The sequence below is a fragment of the Rhinolophus sinicus genome, chromosome 17 (genome assembly GCF_057876585.1).
Source record: "Rhinolophus sinicus isolate RSI-liver-muscle chromosome 17, RSI-T2T, whole genome shotgun sequence".
NCBI lineage: Eukaryota > Metazoa > Chordata > Mammalia > Chiroptera > Rhinolophidae > Rhinolophus > Rhinolophus sinicus.
In genome coordinates this window covers 37,842,711-37,864,017 of record NC_142517.1, presented here as the reverse complement: position 1 = coordinate 37,864,017, position 21,307 = coordinate 37,842,711, and the positions used below count along the sequence as shown (strand labels likewise).

At 43.7% G+C, this 21,307-nt stretch overlaps 1 protein-coding gene across 9 annotated transcripts in view; it reads left to right on the top strand.

Annotated features, from left to right (window-relative positions):
• Positions 1 to 21,307, top strand: part of TNIK (TRAF2 and NCK interacting kinase) — a 363,868-nt gene that overhangs the window by 261,483 nt on the left and 81,078 nt on the right. For all 9 annotated transcript variants that reach the window (XM_019735248.3, XM_019735239.3, XM_074327892.2 and 6 more), the window contains 3 exons: positions 6,509 to 6,684; positions 10,880 to 10,946; positions 14,956 to 15,160. In XM_019735248.3, coding sequence (XP_019590807.2) covers positions 6,509 to 6,684; positions 10,880 to 10,946; positions 14,956 to 15,160 — 448 coding nt within the window. The remainder of the gene's footprint in view (positions 1 to 6,508; positions 6,685 to 10,879; positions 10,947 to 14,955; positions 15,161 to 21,307) is intronic.

Sequence of the window (21,307 nt, the reverse complement as noted above, 5' to 3'; positions counted from 1 at the left end):
TGAGCAGTCAAAAATCCACGTATAACTTTTGACTCCCCCAAAACTTAACTACAGTTGTCCCTCAGTATTTATGGGGACATGGTTCCAGGACCTCCCCCCTCCCCCACTGCACTGGATACCAAAATCCACGGATGCTCAAGTCCCTTCTACAAAATGGTAAAAAAAACAATGCATACAGTCAGCCTTCCACATGTAGAGCCGGTTGAATTCATAGGTGTGAAACACAGGGATAGGGAGGGCCAACTATATTTATTGAAAAACATCTGCATGTAAGTGGACCTGCACACTTCAAACCTGTGTTGTTCAAGGGTCAGCTCTACTTTGTCTTGAAAGACCAGATCCACAGTGATTTAATAGAGATTAGTGTTTAATATGCGCTAGCATTTGGGAGGAAGTGAAACATTTCGTTTATTTTCCTTTAATTTTTTAAAGGAGAGGACCCCCCCCAACCCTAACAAGAGATGAAGTGTGCTGTTCTCAGTGTATATATGAACACATTACTAAAGGGGAGTGCTACTGTGGTAGAGATGGGCCATTATAAACATTCAATTAAGGGTCATTTCCAGCTAACATTGCTGAATCTACAACATACAAGGCATATAAGCATATGTATATTGTAGACTCAGATATATATATATATATATATATATATATATATATATATATATATATATATATATACACACACACACACACACACACACACACACACATACATATATATGTAAATACACACACACACGCACACATTGATCCTGTGTATGTGTCTATAGCAACAGCCTTCCATTAGGCACCAGCACATAGTTTCTGTGTGTACAAATTTAAGATATATTTTGTTAAGAAAGTACTTATATATTATCTTAACCACAACCCTTCCTGACAGATGCTCTGAGTCCTCATTTTATAGATGAGAGGCAGGCTTAGCAGGCTATGCTCCTTGCGTAAGGCTGTACAGTATTAGCTTCCCAAGTTTGTAACCCATATTCTTCCTACTGCACCACTTGGCCTCTTAAGTTCAAGGTTAAAGTGGTAGAGAATGAACTACACTAGTCTCTTAGTTGACCATTTTTTCCTTGCACTTTACGATTAGGGAAAGAAAGGCGTTAGCACTGCTCATTGCCCCTGAAGTTGTGGAAAGAAAGGAAAGCATCCCCACTGGCAGGAACTGGCCCTTTCTTCCCCCATTAGTGTGATGAGGACCAGCCTTAGCGCTAAGGAAGTCATGCGGTCAGGGCTCCATTCCATGCTCACGTGGCTCAGTCCCTTAGTGTTTATGTCTCTAGGAGGATTATAGCCTTGGTTAAATCAAAAGAAAACAAGGATTCTCTGTCACCCTCTGTCTCCATGTCACCCCCAGCAAGTGGGACTCCCATGTCCGCCTCCTGTCTCTCAGGTTAGATTTGACCCACATGGGTAAACCATCTCCTCCAGAAGATTTCCTCTTCCCTTCTTTTTCCACTGAGTGAACTCACACTCCCCTGCCATTGTACTTATACTTAGTGCTGTATTTCCCTTCAGGAGTTTCTGGATAAGGATGTAGATGACTTCATTCCTGTAAAACATGGTCCGTCTTGTTCTTTTCGTGTGCCCTTTAAATCCGAAGAATCCACATAGGTAGAGCAGTACTCGACTGAAATCATTAGAAAAATCGTAACTTTTTGTATTAGTTTCAGGTGTACAAAACAACATAGTGATTAGACATTTATATACCTCACAAAGTGATAACCCCAGTAAGTCCACTACCCATCTGACACTGTACATAGTTATTATAGAACATGATTTACTATATTCCTTATGCTGTACTTTACATCCCCATGACTATCTCTTTTTAATTCTAGTTGACATTCGGTATTATTTTATATGAGTTTGTGGCATACAGTGTAGTGGTTAGAAATTTACATAATTTATGAAGTGATCCCCCTGATAAGTCTCACACCACCTGACACTACACATAGTTTTGACAATATTAGTGACTGTATTCCCCAACAGAACTTTACATCCCTGTGACTATTTTGTGACTACCAATTTGTACTTCTTAATTCCTTCACCTTTCTCACCCAGCCCCCTACACCCCCCACATCTAGTAACCATCAGTTTGTTCTCTGTATCTATGAGTCTGTTTCTGTTTTCTTTGTTCATTTATTTTGTTTTTCAGATTCCACATATAAGTGAGATCATATGGTATTTGTCTTTCTTAGTCTGACTTATTTTACTTAGCATAAAATCCTCTATCCATCCATGTTGTTGCAAATAGTAAAACTTCATTCTTTTTTATGGTTGAGTAACATTCCATTGCATATATGTATCACAATTTCTTTATCCAATTGCCTACTGATGGGCATTTCAGTTGTTTCCATATCTCGGCTATTGTGAATAGTGCAGCAGTGAACTTCTTATCCTAATTCTGGAAAGAGGCAAAGATCCCTTGGTTTAAACCACTCATGCTCCAGCTGAGGACTGGGAGTGCTGGTGAGGTTAACTGGCTGGCCCAGCGTCCTGGGCTCACCACTGGTAGGGCCAGCCTGACACTCTGGCCGTCGGCTTTTACTCCAAAGCTTACAATCACTCCTCTTATTTTATGAAACACTGGTTCTGATTCCTGGTAGATTGTCAGGCACTTATGTTTTAAGAAATGACGTATGTATGTGTATGTGTATGTGTGTGTTCTAAATAATATAGTGATAATAGAAAACAAGTTTAAGAAAATACTTCACATAGACTGAATTTGCTAGTAATAGTGTGACTTTGGACTTTATTTAAGTCAAAACAAAAAATGGCTACACAGACTTCTTAAATTAACATTTTTTTGTACAATCTCCTTGGAGATGACGGTCCTGTTGACTCTTCCTGTTAACATATCTAATCCAAATATATGTGAAATAATTCCCTTAAAGAGCACTATGCTAGGGGAATGGAAGGGGAGAAAAACACCTTCAAATTTCTATACCCAGCCCTAAAGGCAGATACTCCTTTTCTTTAAGCATGGCGGTGGTCAGAAGTTGCTGGGACATTGTCATCATGGTAATAGACATAATAATAGCGAACACACATATGGCATTTATTATGAAATAGGTACTGTTCCAAATATTTTACATTAACTCATTTAGTCATCACAACAGCCTTTTGAGGTAAGTACTTAGCAATATCCCCATTTGTAGGCAGGCACAGATAAGTTAAGTAATTTGCCCAAAGTCACACGCGGTTAGTAAATGATAGAGCCCAAAGTAGAGAAAAAGGGTAGTTCTGGGCAAAAGCAAACTTTAAAGGTCAAGAGTAATTTAGACTGTCTGCTGATTACCAAAACCTTTTAGCCCGGCTCGTTATAGTGATTAATGTAATAATCTTTCAGGCATTTTTAATTCCTCTTACACAATTTAATATATAAACAGGAAAAATCTGGGAGGATAAAGTATTCAGCAACACTGGTATTAGAAGTACTAGTGTCTCAGACTGTAAGCATCAATCATTAACATTTGTCTCTCCAAGCCAACGCTTGGCAAATTAGTATTACTAATCTTAGGTGTTTTTGTGTGTTTTTTTTAAAGAAAAAGTAAGTGACTGGCCACAGAGATTCAAACAATAAAGTTATATAAATGTGCTTTAAACCCTTTAGACTGCTCAGCAAATAGTCAGATGGTGTTCAACATAGGTGAAGTGTTTTTACTTTTAATTAAATGTGTAATTAAATATATTGATTCTTTGGTCACACTATCTTAAATAAGAGATAATGGATCTTTCTTTGAAGACCTGTTGTAAGTAAGCATTATTTTCTCTTTAAGCAGTATCATGTGAAGAAGACGTCGTGTATGCTGCCAGCTTTGTAGTTCTGCATCTTGGCCCATCCTTTGGGCCCAAAGTTATTCTTTTGAGTATCTTTTGAGGTTCTTTCCGACCAGGAGAGATTCTGGACAATGGACTCTGTACTAGAACTGGTTCCATTAAACTCCTTGAACACTATCTCATCCCGGAGATTTCTCTGACTTTTTTGAGGTAGCAGTACTGGGAAATAGAATGGACAGTCTACTAAGTTTGGATCTCATTTTTAAATTGGGTATTTATTTATCATCCTCTAATTAATAGCCGAGCACTTTAGAAAAAACGAACACTTCCTTCTAGTTGGAAGCAGGAAAAAGAGAACTGCCATTTGCATTTCTTATGAATATTTAATAGCGTTCTGTCTGAATTTGTTTTTGTTTTCATCTTTTTAATGGGGTTTTTCTATCTAGAAAGACACTGTGTGGAATTTAGCTATTCCTTTTTATGCAAGTTAACCTCATTCTCTTTAGTTCATTCCTTAGGAAAGTCCATTAATTCATTATGGTGTTTTTTTTGCAGGGTCTCTCCTGAGGTGGTGTTATTTGTGCCTCCTCAGATTTATCTGATGGATATAAGAAAGAAAGCATATTAAACAGTACCTACTGTCCAAGCCCCCCCTCTGTCCCTCACGAACACAGATTTGAAGGTAGCTTTTGTCCAGAACTCGCATCGAATAACCATTCATGAATTCATTTGTTTACTAAACACGTAAGAGCAGGTAGAGTGCTCGCGAGAGAAAAGTGACATGCCAACACTGTGGAGTATTTCCAGTATGGAGGAAGCTGGGGTGTGGGCTGAAGGACCTACAGGGAGGTGCATAGACTGTCCATTCTGTTGTCACTATTTCTAGTCCACAGTGTGGCCGGTCCTGATTCATCCTGGGGTGACCCAAAGCAGAGCAGGTTCCCATTACTTCCATGTAAAATAATTTAAAAGCTTGATCATAGCTCAGGAATTTAGGGAGGAAAAACTACCGATAATTCAATACTTTAAAAACATGGAAAAATATGAGAAACTGCTTTGACCTGGGCAGGACTAGAGAGTGGTACATATACAAGCGTCCTCTCTCATTTGAATCTTGAAGAACATGCTCTCCATTGTGTTCTGTGTGGTGAGGACACCTTTCAGGCCTGAAGTGTATGTGTGTGTGTGTGTGTGTGTGTGTGTGTGTGTGTGTGTGTGTATATACACACACACACACACACATACAGGGGATGCCAAAAAATGTATACAAGTGGACACTTTGGTTAACGTTGCTCAAGCAGTTGTTCGCCGTAATCAGAATCGTCTGGATGCTGATGGTAACTACTTTAAGCATCCCTTGTAATTGCGGAAGTCAAACGTGACTTGTATTCATCTTTTGTTCTTGGGATATATTGATTGTTACAATTTTAATACAGTTTTTTCCTTTCTTAAAATGTGTATACATTTTTCTTGGCATCCTCTGTAGACGCATGAGGCCTGCTGGGAAGCTTGGGAAAGGCTTGCTCCTGGAATCTGCACCTGTGATTCCACAGTGCTTCACAGGAGGACGACAGAGAGCACAAAATGGATTCCCTCCTGCTCCGAGCAGGGTGGGGATAGTCAGGGGGGGGCAGTGACTAGGGTTCCGCCAAAGTCTCTGAGGTGGGTGTGCCACGCTGCCAATGGGGCACCTCAGAAAGGCATGCTATAGAGTTGTGAGCTTAATTATTTATGATGCTGGACAGTTTCTTGGAACTTTCAGCAAGAACTTGCGTGCCTAACTCATGAATCATAGCTAAAGTCCACCATTAATTTCTGCCACATTGTGGACTTGCCACCTAATCACTGGTGTGATATCTCTAACCAGCTTTCCCCTGCCCCTGTGCGTCTGTGGCATAGGGTTTATCTTTGAGGAAACAGTGCCTTTTTAGAGAGAGATAATTTGCTTCGGGGTATGAACTTAGTCCCTTAAAGTTAAGTTTCCAGCACCTTGAGTTGATAGCAAACATATGCGTACATCCTGTTTTTATTGCTTGGAAAGCAAAGTTCAAAGGTGATTCTGAAATTACCAGTTTAAAAGTTTGACAAATCAAGTTTGCCGTGTAAGAATTTTGCTTGTTTTTACAAAATGTACTCCCCTATCCAATCTATCCCACCTTGGTTTTACTTTCCCCAGCTTGCATTTTCTGGCTTATTTAGACAGCTAACCTTAGTGTCCCCTGACATGCAGTGTGCTCACTTCCAACTTTAGTTTTTCATTGATTTCTTACCTCCCTGAACTGTCCTTTGTCTAGAGTGGTTTTTCTCCTAATTCTTTAAAAGAATTAGGAGAAAAATTCTCTGGTTCCCCCGTTCCAGTGGGCCTTGTAGGTATGATTCCCATGGGGTTTTTTTCTCTACTCTTGGTTTCTTTTGGTCTGATATGTGATAGTATGTATAAACTGTAAAAAACACTTTCATGTATATCACACCATCCATTGCCTCAGTTGTGTATTGATGCATTTGAACTGCATTGTACCATAAAGGGCTAAACTTACTCTGTGATAGGTTTGATCTCTATGTTGGCTGATTAGACCTATTTCCTTCCTTCCTTCCTTCCTTCCTTCCTTCCTTCCTTCCTTCCTTCCTTCCTTCCTTTCTTTTTTTTAATTCTAACATTTCAGAAAATATAGGTTTGCTTTTCTTTGGGTGTCTTTTTATCTTTGGGTTCATCTCTTTTGTTTGGCAGGTCAAAAAAATTCCAGTCATTTATTGAGAGCTGCTTGGTAAAGAATCACAGCCAGCGACCAGCAACAGAGCAACTGATGAAGCATCCATTTATACGAGACCAACCTAATGAACGACAGGTCCGCATTCAACTCAAGGACCATATTGATAGAACAAAGAAGAAGCGAGGAGAGAAAGGTTAGAAACACATTTTCGTTTCAACAAGGGAAACAAAAGATGGAGTGAGTCCTGGGCTCTTGACGTATTCCTAGGTGGCCGTGGGGATTTCAAATGGGCCTGCATTATTCTTTAGTGTGAGGGGCTGCCTCTGAGATCACAGCCTGTGGGCATCAGTGGAGTGAGACCCCTGAAATGGAATCTTTCATGAAAGAATAGAACTGCAAGAAATAGCACCTTTTCCAGGCACAGAACAAAAAGTCATGTTGAGTAGTACTATGGAGTGGTTTAATATGACAAGTGATTTTCTTAATTCAAATGAATATTCATGTTTTGAAGACCAAGACCAAAAATCCACAGAAGACAGACAGCCTAAAAAAAAAAAAATTTAGTTGGCATTTTTCTGTACTGGCAGTTTTCAACATTTAAGTTTTTGTGCTCTGAGGCTCATTTCTAATTTAGGTTTAGAAGTCAGAATGAATGTTTTTATAGACCTAGTGATTAAAAAAAAAAGGGAGGGTACCAGGCTTCTTTTTTTTCTTTTTGAGCTGCAAGATCATGTAATGCACTTCTTTATTTATAGATTCAGAAACTCATAGCTCTAGCTGTGACACCACACTATCTTTTCACTGCATCGTTAGAAAGGACTCAAGTCCAAACTTGGGGTCCTAGGACTGTGTGAATAGAGACTCAAAATTCCTTAATTAGCATCCTGACCAAGGTAAAACCTCATGTGGTCTGCGTCTGGTGTTGTGACTAGTTGGGCAGGGAGGTAGGGAAGGTTGGGGTGTGGAAGGTAAGGGAGAGATGCAGAGAGCCGACAGGTGAGTGTTCCCTAAGTGGGAATAGGAGGGGGCAGCGGGCAGGGGGGTGGCAATGAGAAGGCTGGAGAGGGCTGGCAAGGTGAGCACTGATTGTTTGGGGAGTGGAGAGAAGAGAGGAAGGCCAGGGACCGAGGATGGGAGGTACTTGGTGATGTGCTTTTCCTTGCGTCTATCCTCTCCCCCTTTCTCCTCTGTTCTGCACAATCCAAAAGGAATAGTGGCGGATGGTGGGCAGCACAAGATCGGGGTCCTCTCTTTGAGTTTGAATTTCCCTTCTTCTTTGCCTCTGCATTTAATATCTGTAATGTGGTAAGATATGAGCAGGGACCTAGGTGTGGGGCGGTGAGCAGCGTAGGAGTCAAGACTGGGCAGAGGAAAGGTCATCAGAGGACTAAGGGAGGAGGAGAAATCCTGGTGAGCGGTCAAGAAAAGAGTTCATCTTTGCAGCCAGCCTGAGGCACTCGGGAAAATGTGTTACCAGGTTAGACTCAGGAGCAGGATGTTATGAGGCTCAGCCAAAAAGGAGGCCCATCTCCAGGTGTTAGTGGTGGAGACGGACGAGGTGTCAGTCAGAACCTACAGAGCTGGGAGGGCAGCCCAAGCTGGAGAAGCTAGGCATGAAGAGAAATAGGCAAGTCAAGGTTAGAAAGTTCCAGGACTGATCTTTCAACTGCTCTTTGTTAATAGTGGTCTTGGGCTACTCTGTGAAGTCAAAATTTTAGAGACTATTTTAGGGTGGTGTGTCAGACATGCAACCATTAAAGGCCAACTTCTCTAAAAGGAAATTTATTTTACGGTGGATATAAAGTAGGTTAAGTGCTTGGACTCTTGTTTTCAGACTCAAATTCTGAGTTCAAATTCTGTCCCTACCCCTTAATAGTTACACGAACTTCACCCCTTTTCTAATCTTTAAAATAGGACTGGGTGTATAACAATAATTAGTATTGCCTGGCATGGTTGCAAAGATTAAATGAGATAATGCTTGTAAAATGCTTGATGCAATGTCTGGCACATAGACTTATTCAATAAATGTTGGCTATTATCATATAGACGTCATTGACCTATAATTTTTCAGTACTATTCAGGGTTACTTTCAGAGAACTCGCGACTTCTCTGCCTCTGACCTGTGAGTAAGAATGGGTAAAGTTTGTGCCTTGGGTTGTTCCCACATTTTGTTGGCGCAAACTCTGGAATATGACTCAGAACTCACCATCCCATGAAAATAGACCTTTTAGTGTGTTTCTTCTCTGCAGAGTAGAAGAGTAAGTTTCTTGGAAGTAGATATACTCAAGGGTTACATGGTAATTTAAGGAACCTAACTCTGTTCAGACTAACAGCCACCAGAGGCTCTTATTTTGGTCTGCTCCTCAAGAAAGGGTATTGATCAAATGAGATTTCATTCCATTTGCTCAGTTTGGTCAAACTACCTAATTTGCTCCCTCTAATACGTTTTCACTCTCTTAGCAGCTCTAAGACCAGCTTTTGGTAGAATCAAACAATTTTAATGTGCATTGTTTTATGACTTTTTTTACCTGATATTATTTTTACTTGAAGATATGTTGACACATGCTAATTTAAGCCAGTAATATAAAAGCAATCAAACCAGATCCTGGAGAAGTATTACAGTTATGAAGCCTGATAAATGAAGGTTTTACCCTAGAAATAAAAATGATTGGATTAATTGGGAGCTTTTTTTCCTTGCTATCATTTCCTTTCATAGATAAAATTTCTGCATTTTACTTTGAACTCTTGTTGATTCATTTCAGGAAAGTTTGGGATATTAAACTTTTAGTGTGGAATATTGAAACACATTATGAAGGTTCTTTACATAAGTAGCCTGAACATTTCATACATATCTAAATATATGAAGCTAATTTGTGATTTTAAAAAATACACTTTAAAGTCATTACACTTTTGGCTTTTTAAAATAATCCTCTTAATGGCTAAAAAGTATGGAAGGCAAGGTGTGTTGAAGGTCATGATCAAATTCAATAGTTATCATGTGATGACTGCACCTGGTGGTAGCGTAACCAAATTGCAGTTTCAGTTCCTTTGAGGGGTGCACAAATATCTTCAAAATTGTAATTACTAACCCACAGCTCTGAAAGGATGACAGTAATGTGATACCCTTCCTTGCGTACAATCAAAAGCTCCTCCAAAGGCTCCTCATTGCCTACGAAAAGTTCTCAGCGTGGTATGTATGGATCAGGAGGCCATATCAGACCTGCTGGTCCTTCTCACGCCATCTGCTTTCTTACACCCAGACATCTAGCCACTCATAACTCATTGTTTCCTGAATATGCCGTGCACTGTAGTACAGCCACTGTCAGGAGGTTATGTTGCTGAGAATGACCTTTGCCCACCACTTGCAGCTGCTATCTGCCTGGAAAAGGGCCACTAATCTTCCAAGGCCCAGCTCATTTTCTTCTCAAAGATTTCACTGGTCCTTTTTCCCATTATGACCAGTGGACTTAGCTGCTCCCTTCTCTCATATCTCAGTGCTCTTTGTATGTACTCTTATTTAACATGTAATATGTTGGAAAGAACACTTAGTTTTAAAGTTGGAGAATTTTAAATAATGAATTCTAAATCTAAATCCCAGATGTGTTAATGAGGCGACAATGGTCATATCACTTAACCTCATGTAATCTCAGTATCTTCACTTGAAAAATGAGTATTATGTTAAAGAGTGTTATGAGAAATAAGTGAGAGATCATAGGTAAAGTGTCTAGCATGGTGACTGGCATGGGAGAGACCCAACAAGGATTAGCGCCCTTTCTTCAGAATCATGGGAACTAGAATTATTTACTTGTCCATCTTGCCTATTCTGATCTCCTCCAAAGCATTATTCATTATTGCACAGTAACTTGCTTAGCGTATTATTGAATTAAATGGATGTTGCCAGTGGGTCAATCAAAACACATTTAACTGTAGTTTTTTATAGTACGTGTCGTCAAAAGTTTTTCTGATATTTATCAAGATATCTAAAGTCAATGTGTGAGTCCATGGAAGTCGTAATAAAAATCCTACTGAAGAAAAGATAAATACTGTCAATATGTTAACAGTAGCCAATAAAAGGTTTGTTTAGATAGTCCCATAGTGGGAGTCAACAGAAACTGAACGGCGATTTTTCGATTCTTTGTGTTCGCTTTTGTGTGAACACAAGGCATCACGGGTAAATTTCTTGAGTCAGCTGGGACAGTCTTAGATGTGGTTAATTCCATGTACTTGAACCCAGCTGGTGGGAAGTGTCAGGAGGTTTGGAGCCTATCCCAGGTCGTTTAATGACAACTCTTTGGGCCTCAATTTACTTATAGATAAAGCGAGGGGGTTGGGCTTTATGGCGCTATCACATCTTTTTGTGCACTAACCTTCTGTGAGTCTCTCTTTAGATGAGACAGAATATGAGTACAGTGGAAGCGAGGAAGAAGAGGAGGAGAATGACTCAGGAGAGCCCAGGTAGGAGAGCAAAAGCCAAGTCTTCTCGTTTTCCACATTCTGAATTGTGCTTGTGTGAAATTCACTTATCCTGTTGATTTATAGGTTCATTTTTAAGAATCTGGCAGGATGGTCTTATTTAATTTATTGCCCACAACACACTCATTAATTGGGAAAAATTTCCCTCGGCAGACTCTGACAAAAACGTGCAAATAAGCATATTCTTTATCTTGTCCTCCGAGATTTATGGTCTCTATTCTAAGACCTGTTTCCTCACACACATAACGTGTAGAATAGGCAGGAGGCAATTATCTGGGTAATACAGGATGAAAAGTACCTAAAACTACAACTTTCCGGAGACCTAAGTGACTCAAGTTTTGGACTTGAGTCATTCAGTTCATTACTTCATACCTTGGAGAAACCCATTGGGGCACCCACTGCCCTTGCCACATGCCTTGGTATTTTCACCGTATCCTAATCCAAGAGGAAATGATTTCCAGGAAATCAGATTACACTGTAGAGATGAACCCTAAATAGAAACTTCCATGCCTAGCCTGTTGTCACATGTTGGACCCCAGGATCAAGTGCTGCTTTATTATTATCATCTCTACGTTTTGAATTTCACCTGACTTTGCTTCCGGCTTTCTGCCAGTCTGTTTATAAATAATTAATGCCAGTGTGATCACACTGCCAGGACTTCTCTTTCTTGAGAGAATTCAGTTGGCAGCCGTTTGGTGAGTTCAGGGGCACCGTCACACACACCATGGCACACACACTGTATGTGTGAAGTGAAATTTATTGGGGGAAATGCACAGGTAGAAGCGTCACTGCGGTATATGGATCCCCACCTTTAGCCATCCAGTAAGGGGACCCCATTACTCTAGGAGAAGGAGCAGTTCCTGTACTGCTGAGGCGGAGCTCCCTGAACAGGGAAGGAGCCAGCTCAGCCAATGCTGCTGGAATATTCTAGGGGAGTGGGCTCTTCTTTTTGAGCTTAGACCTACCCAGCGGGATTACTGTTAAACCACCAGAAGAGGGCAGGAGTGAGCTGACAGGGCCACCCACGTTTGTTCTGTTTACCCCCCACAGGAATTCCCAAGATCAAAGACAGAAGGAGTGTTCTTCTCTGCCTTCTGATACATAGTGTGTTGGCTACCCCCGGTTTAGCTGCATAAAAATGATGACTGTCAAGTAATGACATGGTCTTATGAAGCAAAGGACCAAATGCCTTGCTTTCAGAGAAGTTACGCACTATTTTTCCAAAGCTCACCCAGGCGGGCATGTCAGCCTTCGATCCCTTTGTAGAGACTGAGAAACCCCGTTTGAACGAATACCTGCTAACCCGCGTGTTTGGAATCCCTCAGTGGGCTGACCTAGCCCTGCCTTCACAGTTCTGCCATTGCAATGTCATTATGGCACATAGAAGATTATGTCCCAAGTCCTGTTGTACGGACACATCTAATTAATCTTCATGAAATCCTGAAAAGTGGAAAGGGACAGTGGTTACCTCCTTTTGAACTGAGGCAGAAGTCCAAGGGTGGTAACGGGCCCTCCGCCAAGTGAATGAATGATTGAGTCAGCAGGACAACTCAGACTGCCTGACGTTGACTCCACGTCAGTTCATATTAGCAGAGCAGCTTCGTGTGCACACGAGGTTCCCTCAGAGCTTGTGGCCTGTGTATATAAGTGCCATCGTTTGGGGTTTGTTTTAGAGTTCTGCACAAAGACTAAGTTTTGGAGAAGGCCTGTTCATATAACGCAAGCAGTGTCCATGCAGCGTCGCAAAGAAAGCCTTTTTATGTCATTTTATGGCAGTATCTCGCATAGTACCCTAACCACTCTCTAAAACAGAATGTCACCTCCAAGTTAACTGCCACCCAGCCTGCTCTTCCCCCAGCATTCTCCACCCCAGGTCTCGTTACCGCCATTGCCCTAGTGCCGAGACAAAACCTGCAAGTCATTCTTCACTCCACGCATTAGAGCCACCACCAGGTTTCACCCGCTCTGCTCCCAGATGATTGCCCCAGCTGCCATGCCCTCCACTCCCGCCCTGGTTGAAGTCTCTACCCCAGGGCCATTGCAGTAGCAGCCGGCTGGTGGCCTTGCTTGCCCTCATCCCCCCTGCAGACTGTCGTCCATTCGGCAGCCAAACAGATCAGATCATGTTGCGCTCCCGCTTAACCTTCCCATGTGTAGCTGCCAAGGCCACGTGCTCTACCCGGACTGCCCTTTCTCTCTGACCCTCTCTGCACCACTCTTCCTCTCAGTCATTCTGTTCCGGGAAGACCGACTGGGGTTTAGCTCTTGGAAGAGGCCGCACCTGTTCCTACCACAGGCCTCTCTACAGTTGACCCTGAACGTGGTTTTGAACTGCACGAGTGCCCAGATGCAAAGGGTCAACAATATGAATTGATCTACGTCATTTTATAGAGAGGACTTCAGCATCCTCTGGTTTTGGTGTCCACAGGCAGGGTGGGGGTGGGGGCGGTCCTAGAACCAATTCCTCATAGATAACGAGTGATAACTAAGTTTGGGGGGAGTCCAAAGTTAGTTATATCCAGATTTTCTACTGTGCAGGGGGTCAGCACCCCTAATTGCGAATTGTTCAAGGGTCAACTGGACTTGCTTTTCCTTCTGCCTGAGGGTTCTTCTCCCCACCTCTTCTCATGACGTCATCATTTGAGTCTTAGCTCCACTGTCACCTTCTCAGAGAGGTCTTCCTTGATTACCCATCCACCAGAGTGGAACCATTAATCACCCCAGCACCTTGCCACTGTCACTCGTAAACTATTGCACTTTATCTTCTATAGAATCCATTAATACCTGAAATTATGTTACTTGTAATTATTCATGTGTCTGCCTAGTGATTTTTCTGTCTTTCCCACAAGAAGGTAACTCGAGAGAGAAAGTTTGGTTAGCTCCTGCTGTCTCCACTAGAACCTATGATAGTGCCTGCCTTATAGGAGCTGCTCAGTAATTACTGAGTGGGTTTCTTTCACGTGGGAGCTGCCAGAAAGATTAAAAAGGCTAGGTCTCTATGAATAAACAGGAGCCATTCTCTACGTGCCTGTTACTAGGCTGTTGTGTCTGTGACTTTTGAGTTTTTCACATGCAGTTAGGTGGTGAGTAGGGCAGCCCTCGACCACCAGTGACGTAGGAGGACTTTGTCGATGCTGTTCCTCTGTCCCCTTATTCTCTGCATCACACGTAGAAGTACACACATACATACATACAATCACCATTTTACAGATAAGACACTGGGGCTCATGGTGCTCAAAGGGCATCTGGGAATCAGTGAGCTGGTTTGAAGTCCCCGTGGCACCTTCTGTGTCCAGAACCAAACCACTTAACTTCACTCTAATGATGGTGCAGCGAGACAAGTCCTGAGCTCTTGGACTTGGCAGACTCGGGTTCTTGTCCTGGCTCAGTTGACCTTGGCTCAGGCGCTTCCCCTCCCTGGCTCATCGTGTCTTCACATGAGCAGCCTGCCCTTTGCCTTCTGGGGTTTGCTGAGAGGAGTCAGGGAGGTGATGTGGTGAGTGAAGGTGGCCTGTACTCATCTAAGTAGAGTAGGCTCCCTCGCTGCCCCCGATTCATTTTTATTTGTTGGCTTTGTTCTTGTCTTTCTTAAACATGAAAATAAGCCAGTCTGGGGCTCAGGGCTTGCACACCCACTGAAGACTGTAGAAACAACAGATCTTTGCCTTGTGACAAGGGTGAAGGAGCAATGTGGACAGTCGTGGAGAGAGGTGATGACTCTGAGAATGTGACATCCCGCTAGGGATGCTGACAACGTGTGTATACAATAATCACACTGAAAGGGAGCCTGGGTACTAGTCTCACCTTCACTCAGTCTCTTTGGGGGTCAGTAACATAATTAGTAGAGGATCTAAGAGCCTGTGCTTAAGCATATGGCTCCTTTCGCCGTACACGAGTGAGATATTTGCCCTGATCTTGAACCTCAAGACCCACAGTGGTGATGACTGCCCTGGCCCCATGGGGAGTCCTGATCTCTGTCTCCTGCCTGCAGCTCCATTCTGAACCTGCCCGGGGAGTCGACGCTGCGGCGGGACTTCCTGCGGCTGCAGCTGGCCAACAAGGAGCGGTCGGAGGCCCTGCGGCGGCAGCAGCTGGAGCAGCAGCAGAGGGAGAACGAGGAGCATAAGCGGCAGCTGCTGGCCGAGCGTCAGAAGCGCATCGAGGAGCAGAAGGAGCAGCGCCGGCGGCTGGAGGAGGTCAGGACCCTCTTGGACGCTTCTGCACCCCACGGCCCTTGGCGGGGGCCACTCCCTGGGTGTCCACACTGTGGGCCCACATCCCACCCATGAGGTCAGGGCCAGAGCCTGTTCGGAGCACACACACCTTGGAAACAAAGGACTTCCCATGCCTGGCCGGGCATGTGACCTTGGTGTAGTCACTTCACAAAAGCGGGTGAAGGCCTCAACCCTTCGAGCCTAGCTCACTTACCACCTTCTCAGGGAGGCCTCTTTGACCACCTGACTTAAAATCACACTTCCTCCCTCTAGCATGTCCTGCTGCCTGCCCTGCTTTATTATTTTTATGTAGCTCTGACCACCTTCACCGTTACTCTTATGTACTTTCACATATCTGGCCGTCCCCACTGGGATGGAAGCCCCCTGAGCACAGAGGGGTTTTGTCTGTTTTATCCCTGATGTATTTCTACATCATGTATCTCTAGTCCCTAGAACAGTGCCCAGCACACAATAGATGCCTCGTAAACATTTGTGGAATGAATGGACTAAGGTATGAATGAATGAGTCACTGACTGAGAAATGAAATATAGGTGTTCACTAGACCACAGTGAATAGTCAGGTAAGTGAAATGTCACGTATGGAAAAGCAGGGCCTGCTTTTATTGGTATTTCCACGTCCTTCCAGACAGACTCCCTTTGCTACGCAGGGCCTATCTTCCTGCATGTGGGCAAGACTTGCCTTCACCGCAGGCATTGCTCTCATTTTTGTGGGAAACCATCCCACCACCCATACTTTCCTGCATGGCTTGTCCTGGGCACGGCTCTCACCCTGTGGTCTTAATAGACGTTCCTTAAAGCCTCCTTCCCAGAACCTTGCTCTGAGGCCTCCTTCCTCTGCCACATAAATCAAAGCCTGTAGACAATTAGGAAACTGAGAGATCATAGCTATTGGGGAAGTTGGATGGCAGATGAAAGAAAGGTTCACTAACTGTACTAACTGTGATTTTACAGTTCTCCCGAATACCGCCTCGTTCCCCATTAACGGTTTACAGCAATGCACTTGCAGTGTCAGGTGGCCACTGCAGCTAGAGGGTGGTGAATTGCAGGCAGCAGGAGCAGATTGCTTTTTAAATGGCATGTCCAGGTCCAGCCTCCCTGGTTTAAATCAGTGAGGGCCTCAGTTCCAGTTTGCAATAAATCCCATCAACCTCATTATGTCCCTGGAATATTAGTATGCAGACCAGCAGCAATAATACCCAACAGTTGCAATTACTGAGTGACTTCAGTGTGCCAAGTACTAGGTCGGGTTCTTTGCTTATAACCAAGATTTTACCTACTGTCATTATCTCTTTGCATATATTCATTATTTCTCATGCAAAATGCATCTAGTCTCCATTTAACAAGAGGATACGGAGGTTCAGGGAGGGGAAGTAATTGGTTCCAATGTCCCAGGGCCAGTAAGTGCAAAGCCAGGATTCATACTAGGTCTCCCTGATCCCAATGACCACATGGGCCCTGAGATGGTAAGTGTAGGTGTATAATTAGAGCTTTCAACTGTAATCCTCAGAATTGCACTTTACAGGTTTCTGCAAGCAGCAATAGGCAAGTGAAGCACTTTCCTTTCTAAGTATATAAGTCTGTAATATTGTCTGTGTGAAGAATGGTCAGTACATGAGAAGTTCGGAGCTCACCATCCATTAGTGTAGGATTTACACCGTCACAGACAGCGGCACTGCAGGGCTATGGGGCAGAGGCCGGCAGAGGAGCCGGCAGAGGTGGGGAAACTCACTGGCAGTCTAAGCAGTGAGTTTCCTCTAAGCTTCTAACTTTTTATTGTGAGCGACTGCAGGTGTCCTCAGGCAGATTTCAGAAGTGAAGTACAAACTATAGCAGTGGAGGTGCCTGCTCCTCTGGTTACTCTCCTGGGTACAAATTGAAATTGTCAGAAAGGTACCCCGGTGTCATGTCCTTCAGCCCACCAGGCCAGCGTTTGGCCTCTTATACTGGCCTCTAGCCCCGAGCCACACCATTTCCTCTAGGCTCCCAAGTCTCCCGAGGACCAGAGGCCTCTACTGGTTGGATCCAAGGTGTACTCCCTTAGACTGGTCCAGCCTCTGTCCCTATCTAGGCAGTGAGTGCCCTCTCAGGCTCTGTCCCCAAATCCTGCTTTCCCTGCTTCTTTCCTGGCTTGTGGTTAATACCTTCCTCTTTTTAAAATTTTAGAACTCTTAGCCGTTGGACCTAGACCCTCAGTTAGTACAGAGTCTTTTCAGAGGCTGCATTGTATTGTTTTAGTTTTCGGATTTTCTTACCTAGTACAATTTATTTCAGCTTTATGTGTTTTTTCAAGTTGCTGGAATAATCATCTCTCACAGTTACAAAGTACTTACTATATGACAGGTACTCTTTTCAACATGTTATGTGAATTGTCTCATTTAATCTTCCCAATAGCCCCAATCTAAAGGTAATGTCACTGAGCCTCAGAGAGGTTAATAACTTGCTAAAAGTCACACAACTTGAGAGGAAGCCAGGTTTCAAATCCAGGGGACTGGACTTCAGAGCCTAAGTGCTGTCACTACCTTTGTTGTGCCTCTCAGCTCATGAGCCATACTCAGCATGCTTTTCCATAGTCGGGTGTTTTTTAATTTTTTTAACTTTATTGGTGTGACATTGGTTAATAAGTTGATGTAAGTTTCAAGTGAACATTTCTATAATGTGTCATCTGTGTATTGCATTGTGTGTTCACCATAGTCTTTACCTGGTCTCTTCTTCAGGGGTCTTTTACCCTGAGAATTGAAGGATTCCTAAGGAAGGGCAGAGAAGCTGCACCCAGCAGGGGCTCATCTTTCAGCCGGTTCTGGCTTTCATGCTCCCAGCCAGAGCTACTGCTGAGAAAGCCTCATGTCTCTTTCTTTGTGGCATTTTCTGGAGCCTCTGCCTTGGATGCAAGTCAGTGTTCAGACTCCATGGCAGACAAACCTCCACATGGACACACCCTCTAAGTCCCCGCACAGGTGTCTGCATGCACAGAGACGCTTTCCTCTGTGTCCCAGCGTGCATGAACCCTGGCTCCTCACCAGAAGCTAGAATGCTTGTGACCACAGGACAGCAAGAGATTGTACTGGCTTTATCTTTTGATCCTTTGTCTTGCCCCTATTGTTCGATAGAGAAGAAAAATAAATCCTAAATACTCAGATCGCTGCAAATTCTGAACCCCTAAGTAATGACTGTCTCTGCCACTAGGGACTCCTCTCCCACGTCCTGCTCCTACTGGATACCCGTCCACATCTGCTGCCCTGGCCTGGAGTGACAACTTGTGTTTCTGGTGTCCTGAGTAGGAACGTGGGCTACTTTGTCACATGGAAGCAGTTGAAAACCATAGTTAGAGTTTGGAATTTCGTGTCACTGTGTGTCAAGTTGGCTTGTGTAGACATCCTGGGAAACACACCCCCGTTTCCAAATACAGGCCCTTCAGATGCTCTTTTGGTGACATGAGGCTGTGTAGGTTGTAGCCTTCATGTTCCTCAGTGATCTCAGATGTCACCTCCTACCAGAGCTTTCTAAGGAAGCTCTGCATGTCCTGTGCTATTTATGGGTAGCCATGTGGATTAGGCTGGGTTCTAAATCAGTATCTGTATATTCTTAGAAGGACTTTGTACACTGAATGTAGCCATTTATCATCTTTGTGAAAAGGACGTGGCTTCAGGCCAATTAAACAGTGTGTGCAAGACTCTCAGCTTGTGACCAATGATAAAATACAATTTACAACTAAGTTCCAGGAACTTGATTAAACCCAGCTCAGGTGAATGAGTCCATCCGTAGTGAGAGAAAGTATGCGTAGGGCCTCTTCTGTTTTTGTTCAGTTCCATAAAAATGTCCATCACTTGGCCTTGATAAAGCACAACGTGTTTTATTCTCTATCACAGATTTAGGGGCCAAGAGGTATTAGGGCACGCCCTCTGCCCATCTTCTCAGACTGACCTTGGGCAGAACATTTGTGATGATGCCTGATTTTGCTCAAGAGTTTTGAGATGATATTAGTGATTTATGGTTGTTGTTGTTGTTGTTTTAACTTGTTAAGAGCCTTCTATTCCTTCATTTGGGGGAGAGAATACCCGGCAATGAATTAATTTGACCCCAGGAGCTCTAACTTGCTACGTGGTAGTAGGTTTTATTCATTGGAGAATTTTAAGTGTTTCAAGCCATCTAGGTCTCAAGACAAACATAACATCATCCAATGATCAAACAACCAGTTCTAGCTAATACGTACTCTACTGTTTTGGTTCTATTGCCTGAATTTTGTTTTTTTAAAGAAATACTACCGGTATCTTATTGGCAGTAATAGTGGAGCCCTGATGTACAAAATGAGAGCCTGGCAGTCTAAGCAGCGAGTTTCCCATAAGCTGCTAACTTTTTATTGTGAGTGACTGGGGCTTTCCATGATATAAAGCTCAATTTTTTTTTTTAAAGCATATGGTAGAAGAAAGAAAATCTTCTTCCTATTCCTATAAGCAGTCATGTGACAAAGGTGTGGATGCCTGCCTCCACTCTGCATTCTCTGTGCAGGAGCTGGAATGCAGTCTGCCCTTGTGAAGACTAGATCTGTGAGGGGAACACGCATTCGGCAAATAACCACCCAAATAATCCTTATCATTGCCAGAGTGATACGGTGAAGAACGCACACGAAGAGAGTGTACCACAGGGCCGGGCGCCGGGCCTGGCTTGGAGGCCTCTTGGTCAGAGTCCAGCTGAAGGAGGACAGAGGGGCATGTGGGATGCCAGGCAGAGAAGCCGAGGCACGGTCTTGCAGGGCTTCGTAGGCCTTGTTAAGGAATTTTGACTTTTCCTCAGAATAGGGAGAAAACATTGAGATATGTTAACCAAAGGAATAGGACCAGATCTGTGTTTTTAAGGCAACTTTGGCTGCTGCAAGGAAACTGATTGGAAGGAGCACGAGTCGGTGGAAGAGACCAGTTAGGCCAGGCCAAAGAGGCTGATGCTTGCGTTGGACAGTGGTGGAGTGGGGGTTGAGCAAAGTGGCTGCATTCTAGAGAGACGTAGCCTGTCGGACATGCAGGACTGGTGGCTGATCCGACGTCAGAGAAGAAGGTGAGTGGGCAGTCGCAGAAGGTTCCTGATGTTGGACTGGAACATCCAGGTGGAGAATCAGGTGTGGGAGCAGGAGGAGGAGGTCACCTTTGGAAAGTAGGGCGTTTCGGATTGCTGTGAGGCGGCCAGTGGTGACGCCGAGGATGCAGCTGGGTTGTGTAGTGACAGCCACGTAAGAGGGCAGAAGAGGGTTTGACGATGGGAACAAACGGGAATTGTTGGTTCATGGTCATGGAAGGACATTGAAGAGAAGCGAGTCTGGGCCTGAGCTCTGAGAACTCAGTGCAGGGGAAGAGACGCCAGCAAAGAAGAATGATAAGGCCGTAGAACGAGCAGCAAGAGAGATTGATCTTGTTGCACAGAAAATCAAGGATTCAAGCGGAAGGACAGAGTTAAAGGGGCCAGCTCTGCAGAATGCTGCCCAAAGGTAGAGTTCGATAACAGTGTCCTTTAGTTACAATGACAAAGAAGATATTTTAAAGGTAATTTTTGTGTAGTACTCTTTAGAAACATAGTTCCTCTGTTTTGGAGGAAGAGAAACAGCTTGCTCAGGAAGTCGGATCTGGTTTTGGAGTAGAAAGTCATTGATTTGAATTTGGGGTTTGCTACTGTGCACTCCCTGCATGCCCTGGCAGGTCTCATAGTCCCCCCCACAGCCCCCTTCCTGAGCTCTGTGGGGAGGCTACTTACTACTAACAGAGCTTGTTCCCACCACCAACTTGTTCTAAAAGTTGACCAGGAAAATGGACAGGAAAGACCTTTGTCAACTGCCAAGAGCTACACAGATCTTGCTTTTGAAGGACTTGTCAAATCCAGCTTAAATATTGCTAATGAAACCCACCTCCGGCTTCTATTTAGAGAACGTTTCCTATTTACATGCTCATGCATTTGTGGTCCGCTTTCGCTCACATTCTCTCTTAGCATTCGCTTTCACTCAGGGTAGCCAGGCACGTCTCACAGAATCTGTGCCAGCTGGAGCCCAAATCCAGAGAAACTGCTGGTGTGTAAGGTTATTTTTTGGAACCTAAGTAGTTTCTCCCAGATGCTCTTAGACCCTCCT